The following is a 9,312-nucleotide window of genomic DNA, read 5'->3' as shown; positions in this document are numbered from 1 at the left end:
CATATCGTGCGAAGCACGGGTATAACACTAGTGTGTAAATAAATTTCACTACTACATCAATGTAATTTTAAGGGATGAACTATTCCTTAATGTGGAGTTTCAACTAAAAAGTTGACATTATGTAGTTCAGTTGGGCTTGCATACACATTACGGAGTTCAATTGGGCTTTCATGTATTCTTTTTATTTCTCTATTTTTGTTGGACGGCTTCATCTTCATTCATTCCCCGAATTAGAGAACCAAACCACCGTTTATTTGAGTTAGGAGAAGAATATTGGGAGATTTTCTGAATTTCCCACTTCTCTGAATATATATACTAAATATATCCATTTTTATCATTTGCTACATTTTATATCCTTTTATATTTTTAATATTTCATTCGACTATAAAAATTGAAAAATATACTGCATTTGCGTCATTACAAGTACAAATGATTGTGAGTTGGAAAATTATTTTGGAATTTTCACCTACTTATATTTGATGACCTTTGTTTTATTCCGCATAAACATAATTTATGTGAATAGTTGGTTGTTGTATGCGCATAAATTATGCACATAATACCATTGTGCGCATTGATTTTTTTGCGCATTGAAACATTAAGAATAATTTAATATTTTAGACATAAATATAATAATTTTATAAAAGTGACAAGGTATTTTTACTCTTATCTTTTTTTGGGGACAAATGATTAATTTACAAGAAAATATACTAATAAAAAATAACATATCGACCATCTTGGGCGCTAACTTCGAGAAGGATAAAACAGATAGGATATGAACAAAAGAAGTTGCAATCATACACTGTTCTTCAAAAAAAAAAATGTTGCATTCAAACGCTCTATTAGATTGCATCGCAAATATGTACATAGACACGTCCACGTGTGTATATATAAATGTGCGGCCTGCTTAACTATTTAGTCAACAACGAGAAGGAATTAATAAAAGGAATTAATTTAGAAGGAACACAAATACCATACAAAAATATAGGAGTATAAATTTCAAAACTGATCTACTTGAATTTAATAAACAATGTATTTAAAATAATTTTTTAAAATGAAAGAAAATAATTGTTCACGTCTTGGATTGATATGTTCATATCATTCAAGTCTTAAATATAAGATTGATGGTAATCTATCTTTTGAACCCTCAACCCCGTATCCGAAACATCTTTCTTTAGTTACTTTTTGATTCATTTCTCTAACTATTAGGCTACCCACAGTCGTGACACTCACCCACCCAACCTTACTCCACTTTTTAATAAAATATTCATTTCTCTCTCATCCACCTACACAACCCACAACTTAACACAATTTTTACTCCCAATAGTGACACCAACCCAACCTACATAGTTTTTCTTTTCACTTTATTTTTAAATTATCTTAATATCTAAAATAAAATATAAATATAAATTAACTATTTATTTATTATATTTAATAAATAAAATAAATATTTTTTTTAAATTGTAATTATATTATAATTAAACATTGTCCTATATTATAATTGATATTTAACTCAATCACAAAGGAAGATTACAAGAATTAAACATACAACTGAAATTAAATATATCAAAGTACAATACGTGAAATTTAAAAATACAATTAGAAAATGCAAATTACATATTTAATTGCCAGTGCCAAATTTTTCCCATACGTGCTCAATCAAATCACATTGAAGAGTCCTATGAGCTTCTCTATGGCGAAGTTGATCTCTATTAGTCATATAAGTAGACAAGCTCGCAATACGTTCAGTAGAATAGCGAAAATGTTCGCCATCTTCTGTTTGTACTCTTGTAGGTGTATCCATAAAAAAATTTTGTTGGATCATAATAATTTTGGTAGGTATCTTGTTCATCCTCGACTATCATATTATGCATGATGATACAAGCCATCATAATTTTTCCCATCAAAACTTTATCCCAAACAAGACATGGGCGTCGTAGAAATGCAAATCGAGCTTGTAGAACTCCAAATGCTCGCTCAACATCTTTTCGGACAGACTCTTGGTGTTGAGCGAACAACTAATTGACTTGACAAATACAGCCCATGAAGGGTATATACCATCAGTTAAATAATATGCCCTATCATAATGACGACCATTCACTACGTAATTAACCTTTGGTGTTCGACCTTCTAAGACATCATTAAAAACAGGAGATCGATGGAGTACATTAATATCATTGCACGAACCTGGTGTTCCAAAGAACGCATGCCATATCCACAAGTCGTATGAAGCAACAACTTCCAAAATGATCGTTGGTTTTTCACTTCTCCCAGTATATTGGCCGGCCCATGCATTAGGACAATTTTTCCACTCCCAATGCATGCAATCAATACTGCCAATCATGCCTGGGAAACCACGTTGTTCACCAACATAGAGTAGCCTTGCCAAATCTTGTTCATTAGGCCTTCTGAGATACGTACCACCGAAGCAAGAAATAACACCTTCCACAAAATGAACTAAAGCATCTCTTGTGGAAGATGAACTCATTCGTAGATACTCATCGACAACATCGGAAGATGTGCCATATGCCAATACCCTCATGGCTCCAGTACATTTCTGCAATGATGAAAGACCTATTCTGCCGGTGGCATCTCGTCTCTGTTGAAAAAACTCATCATTAGCAGTAACAACTTCCACTATTCAAATGAATAGCAGTTTCTGCATGCGAAATCTCCGCCGGAAGATTTTTGGAGTATACGTTGGGCTGTCACTGAAGTAGTCGTTGATCAAACGCTCTGCACCAAACTCACGTTCCCTATCACAATATCTCCTGTTGGCTGTTGGAATTTGATTTCCTACAATCAAATTATGATTGTTTATGATCATATTTTGGATGATGTTATCAAATTGACGATTTTGTTGATAAATTCGTTCTTCCCATTCATCAAGTTCATTGGAATGGGAAACATCAGAACTTGAGTCCGAAGAGTTCTTCAAAGAGACAAATGGGATCTCGAATCTTGGCTGCATGTCCAATGATTGGACGGATTATCTCACTATTCGTGCGGTTGGGGTCAACTCCAGATGTGCTCCACCCCCGGATTACATCTCGGTATATTGGTGGCCTCCGGATATTAATTGGATGAAGGTTAACACCGATGGGTCGGCGACGGGGGCGCCGGGGTCAATCGCTGCTGGAGGTGTTTTTCACGATCATACGGCTTCGGTTTGCGGGTGCTTTCACATTAAGGGAGGCTCTGGTTTCGCTCTGGAAGCCGAGCTGTTGGCGGTGGTCACGGCGATTGCCATCGCTCGCTGTCGCAGTTGGAATCGTCTTTGGTTGGAGGCTGATTCCACCTATGTGGTGGATCTGCTCACGCGTCGCTCCTTGGACGTGCCCTGGAGATTTATGGCTAGCTGGAAAGAGACGCTTAAGCGTCTCACGGAGATGGAGTTGCGTGTTTCACATATCTACCGGGAGGGGAACGCGGCTGCTGATCTTATGGCGCATCCGTCCAGGACGGAAGGTTGGTGGCCTGGGGTTATTGATGACATACAAGAGGCTGTGACGATGGACATGGCTACGCACAGTCACTGGCGCTGTGTTTAGTTGGTGGGCACGGTGCCAAGGTGGCTGGGTTTGCTGGGCGAGCTGTTACGTGTCGGGGAAAGTTGGTCTCGGGGAGGCGTTGGCTGGTGTTGGAGGGTTTCGAGTTGCTGCGGTGGTTCTGGCTTTTCCTCGAACACATGGTGATCAGCTTGGTTTTGCAGGCGGTCCTTGGTTTTGGGGGGAGGTCTGGCGACGGCGTTCATTGCTTGAGCTAGCGTCTGGAGAGCTACGGCGACGGCGTATAACCGGCCGGATAGCTCTCCTTTGTCGGGGTGGAGCTGCCTGGTGTCGTGGGGCTTGGTGTTGTCGCGGTAGCTCTGTCTTTTTTTCGAACACCTGGGGGTCAGGTTTTCTCTCAGGTGGGTCTGGGTTTTGGGAGGAGCTCCGGCGACGGCGTTTAACCGGCCGGAAGGCTCCCTTGCTTGCGGGCTGTGTCGGGGTCTTTGGTGAGCTTCGGCGACGGCGTATAACCGGCCGGCTAGCTCTCCTTTATGCTCCGTTTTCTTTTCTTTTCTGGGTTGTTCCCTCGGCGACGGCGTCTAACCGGCCGTGTGGTTTTTTGTTTGTTTTTTTTTTGCGTTGGTGGAGAGCCGGGATTGTTTGGGGACAATGGTTAGGCCGGAGTTCCGGAAACTTTCCCTTCCGCTCTCTCCTTCTTTTGTTTTCGTTTTTAGACGGGTACTCTTTTTCATTTTCTCGGTTTTTCCCTTTGGGGTTTTTCGAGAAAAGGTTTTAATGAGGCTCGGCCCTTTGTCAGCGTTCTTGTGCTTTCAAGGGTTGTTTTAGGGTTTTCTTTTCTTTTTATAAAATCGTAGTTTATATATATTCACAGACATATTTGTACTAGAAATGGAAAAATAATAGGGTAAAGGTATACTTGAGTAAAGAGTGAGATGTGTTTCATCTGGTATTTATAGAATAATATTGAAAAGTGGGATAAGATAGCTAGATTTGAATTGATACGGTTGTATGTGATCTAGGCTGGCAAAAATGACATACGCATGTGTTTGGAAATAATGTTGTGTCAGAATGACATATGCATGTGAATTGGAATAAATGACAAGTGCATGTGAATTGGAATAAATGACAAGTGCATGTGAATAAATGACAAGTGCATGTGAATTGGAATAAATGACAAGTGCATGTGAAGAAATGACAAGTGCATGTGACTTGGAAGAAATGACAAATGCATGTGAATGCACTTAAAGCTTTGTCAGAATTAGTGAAATGCTTTGGGAAGCTAAATGGATCCAATGTTATTCAATTTTACATGAAATACACTTTTTCATTAATTAAACATAAAACAAGTACATAACACAATTTGCGAAAACTAAAATCAGACAAATAGAAAGCACGCAAATTAAAAGCACACAAATAAAAAGTACATAAACTAAAATTACATAGAAAGCACATGATTAAAATACATTCACTCTCCAAACACAATTTTAGTTAGTTGATGTTTCATCTGTTCGATTTGTATACTGAAAGCAAGAACGTTTTATGCTTGTATACAATGTTTCCTAAGTTCACTATCTAATCTCCTATCTGATTATGTTCATGATTGCATATGTATGTTCTTTATCTCTATATAAGTAGATTATATGGTGTGTTGTAGATCACAGAAGACCATATAATTGGAATAACCTTAAGAGATATAATATGATCACAGCCGAAATAACTCTAGGACAAGTTATTGGTTTAGGCTGCAGTATAGATGGAAGTAGTTTGTCTTGGCTACTTGTCTATACTGGTACGTCATTACGTATTGATAGGACCACAGTTGAGATGTATTCTTCTATCTGACTTAAGTGAAGAATCAAGATCTCGGTGACTTATAAGATCTTAATACTAATAAGTATTCAGATATATATGTTAATTCTTATATCACTTTGACTTACTATGGGTGAAAGTTATATACTAACTCGAGTACTCTGTATCTTGGGTGATAGCGGTTAATATATGATATTTGATTATCTGTATTAGTACCCGTATCCGGTATAGGATAATGACATCCCCTTAAGGAGCTCAATAAGGTTTATTGCGCTAAACCCTGCAGGTTGATTAAGTTCAGGCGCAATAATAAAGTTTGAGTGGTACTGCTTAAGGATTTATAAAGAGATTAATTGATTTAAGCTGTCAGAGCTCTAATTAATTAATGGATGTCGGATATTTTAAATACGGAGATTTAATAAGTCTAAATACAAGCCCCCCGACTCATCACCGGCAATAAAGGGGTAAGTCAGTATCGGTTCTCTAGTGGAATGAACTGATATTTATAAATTAATTATGGTCTGGGCTGACCATAGATAAATTAATTTATTTGAGGCCCATCTTTATTCCTTGTATCTGGTCCCTGGACTGGCCCAATGTCTCCTAGCCCTAGAAGGAGAGAAAAACGCCTCCTACACTAATTCTGTGCCCACACGTAATTTTAATTAAATACAGCTGTCAGCTCTCATGAAAACACACTGATAAAATATTAGGGTTTTGAGAGCTGTGGGGCGCAGGGAAGAAAAACGTGTGGGACTTATTTCTCTCTTGGGACTTTCATAGATCGTTGTCCATCCAACGGTGAAAGCTGAGCGGGATACAGTCGAGAAGATCAGAGCTGGAGTCAGATTTTCGCAGGAAACCAAGTTCTGGCAGTCTCCGTAAAACGGCCATAACTTTCTCCACATAACTCCGATTCAGACGAATCAGGCGGCCACGGAAAGCTCTCTCCAAGACGAAGAAGTCGTAGTTCTGGGCGAAATACGATTTGAGGACGTTTGAGGCTTCAAACGAAGGATTGAAGCTGACTGGTCTGTTCAGATGCGAATCTGCGAATTCTTCTGAATTCTTCAGGTATTTCTGAACTCCAACGTGCAGCTGTTAAATTCATAGGAGCATGTTAGGATTAATCGTTGTATGATAAATTAATAATAATCCAAGAAACGATCATCGGGCAAAGCGGAACGTTAATTCAGTTTAATATTCCTTCAATTGGTATCAGAGCCCAGGATTATTTTCTTGGCTCTATTATTAATTTATGTACGATTAATAATGTGCGTTGTTTTTACTGCTGTTGTTCTTCGTGGCTTGTTGATTCGTGGGATACGTCGGTTTGACGTTGTAATTGTTTTTCCACCACGAGAAAATCCGTGGTTAGATTAGATTTTCGAATTGTATTCGTTTTTCTGTTGTAATCTGTAATTATGGAGAACAAACGAAGAACACGAAGAACGGGAATGAGGCTGTTTGCCGATTCAAACTTTCCGGGCGACCAGCGGGAGCCCAGCACCGGAATCAGGCTATCGCCGGGCGTGTGGCAGAACGGGGGCGAAGTCTGGGGCGTGGTCTGTCGGCAGCAAGCGCCGGGGTCTGTCGAAACAGACCAGCGGCTGCCGAAGATGCAGACGGGCAGGGCGCTGTGCGCCGCGAGCCACCGCCACCGTTGACTGAATCGTTCTCGGCGTCTGCGGTTGGGGGCGCTCCGGCGTTCCTTACTGGCTCGACTGCCAGAGCGTGCGGACGGAGGGTGCGGCGACAGAGGGAAGTCGCGGCGCTGCAACGCTGGTGTCGGGTGGAAGCTCACCGGAGCAGCAGCGATGGCTGAAGACGTCGCCGGCAGGAGAGCAGCTGCGATTTAATCGCGCTCCATCTCCACCCCAATCTCGCTGGCGGCGGTTTCCCAGGGCGAAGGCGGCGTGCGGCGGCGTCATTGCGTGTGGGTAGCTGCCAGCGGCGCCGCTCTTGGCAGCAGAAAAGCCTAGGCGGCGCGAAAGGGTTTCGAAACCCTAGCAATGGAAGGTGCAGGCGGGTCAGAGGAGATGCAGATCCGGGTCTGGTTCGCGGATCCGAGTACAGTTCGCGGGTCTGGGCTGCTCCTTGCGGATCTGGGCCGTTGCTGGACGGGCCTGGGCGGCTGGGCTGCGTGTTTTGGGCCCAAGCAAGGGCTGGTCCGATTTTTTTCAGCCTTTTTAGGCGTTTTTGGGCTGTTTTTGCCCATTTTTAATTTCTTTTCTATTGTTTTATTGTAATAGATTAGAAATGAGATTCCACGAATGGGTCACGAAGAATTTTAATTCTTTTATTATTGTTCTTTGCATGCCGTGGTGTTAATCATTTATGCTCTATGCATGCTGTTTTTGTCTTTGCTTGTTAATATGTGTTTATTAACTGCGCTTAAACAAGCATGCTAGGTTTATCGTTTTCTTAAGCATGTTTTAGAATTCTGCGAGCATGTTTTACATGTTGCGTTCTAGATGAGCATGTTTAGGATTATGTGTTGAGCATGATCAAACCTTTTGAAAGAAAAAAGACTAAGCTTAATAATTTTATGGATGATTAAAATTATTTAGATTTCCACAAGCGGTCTCTAGACAAAGTGATTAGCAATATGAGTAACGGTCCACCCCACGTGGCTTACTTCATGTCTGTTCTTTCATAAGTTTGTCAGATGAGGTTTCTATAAAAGTATTTAAATCCATTAAAGTAGTGGGAGTTATGCAGTAACGGTCCACCCCACGTGGCTTACTCGTATAATTTTTCACGAGTACTTTAGATGATGGATTTAAATAAGATAACTAAGAAATTAAATTGAATGCGGCATGGTCCGAGTGAGTATGTCAAAATTCGAGAATTTAATTTCAAAGTTAAATTGTGGTTATTTCTAGTTAGTTTTATTCTTAAAATTATGTAGACCTCCACATGCGGTCTCTAGACAAAGTGTTTAGCAATATGAGTAACGGTCCACCCCACGTGGCTTACTTCATATCTGTTTCTCATAAGTTTGTCAGAAGAGGTTTCTATAAAAAATATTTAAACCATTAAAGTAGTGGAGTTATGCAGTAACGGTCCACCCCACGTGGCTTACTTGTGTAATTTTCATAAGTACTTTGGAGAATGGTATTAAATAAGATAACCAAGAAAATTAAATTGAAAGCGACATGGTCCGCGTGAGTATGTTAATTTCGAGAATTTAATTTTCAAGGTTAAAATGTGGTTATTGCTTAGATATCATATCAAGTACAATGTACAACTCCCCCACGGAGTCCCTTCTTGATGATGATATGGTCTAGTCAAGGTGCCAACTATTAATTTCTTTTGTCAGAAGGTTAAGTTGACATGGATAGAAATTAAATGACTAGGTAAATAGTCTGGTTGAGGAGTTCGTGTGTAACTGTCCACCCCACGTGGCTTACATATGGAATTCTTTGAGCCGTTGGAGGTTTCACTAATATTGTTTTATCAAAAGGTTACAATATTATTGTTACGAACTATATGCGTTCATGTTCTTACATGTTTAATTTTGTTTACTTTCAGATATGTCTATGTCTCCTGTTTCTTTATTCTTGCACAAAGTCTTTTAACCGGTCCACATATATAAAATGGAAACGCAGTTTTGGATTTTTTATCTTTATCACAAACTAACACAATTTTTGTGTTACTTACTACTCCACGTTCTATTTGTTCGAACAATGAGACAACTGATGGGAAAAAGGAACTGCATAAAAGGTGGCATGTGACGAATAATGTGGCTATATGCTTTATTATGAATATAATGTCACAAACCTTGTAGCTCCAACATCAGGGCATGGACGATGCTATTAGCATCATGCTGAATCTCAAGAAAGTGTTCGGAGAGTTGGACTGAGCTGCTCATTTAAATTTGATGAGAGTAATCTTGTTATTTTTATGAGTGAGCACAGCTCAGTGCACGAGCATGTCATGCAAATTTTGACGGATTTGACTTGCTCAGTGGGAGTATCGACGGTGAGGCAAA

General features: G+C 39.9%; 1 protein-coding gene across 1 annotated transcript; it reads right to left on the bottom strand.

Annotated features, from left to right (window-relative positions):
• Positions 1-1,900: 1,900 nt before the first annotated feature.
• On the bottom strand, positions 1,901-2,968 carry LOC130998617 (uncharacterized). The gene is made up of 3 exons (XM_057924030.1): positions 2,906-2,968; positions 2,749-2,793; positions 1,901-2,596 (listed from the first exon to the last, which is right to left on the bottom strand). The coding sequence occupies exons 1-3, from the start codon at positions 2,966-2,968 to the stop codon at positions 1,901-1,903; spliced, it is 804 nt and encodes a 267-aa protein (XP_057780013.1).
• Positions 2,969-9,312: the final 6,344 nt, after the last annotated feature.

This window comes from Salvia miltiorrhiza, chromosome 8, assembly GCF_028751815.1.
Source record: "Salvia miltiorrhiza cultivar Shanhuang (shh) chromosome 8, IMPLAD_Smil_shh, whole genome shotgun sequence".
In the NCBI taxonomy this organism is placed as follows: domain Eukaryota; kingdom Viridiplantae; phylum Streptophyta; class Magnoliopsida; order Lamiales; family Lamiaceae; genus Salvia; species Salvia miltiorrhiza.
Note: the sequence above shows the minus strand (reverse complement) of the source record. Positions and strands in the feature narration are given on the sequence as shown.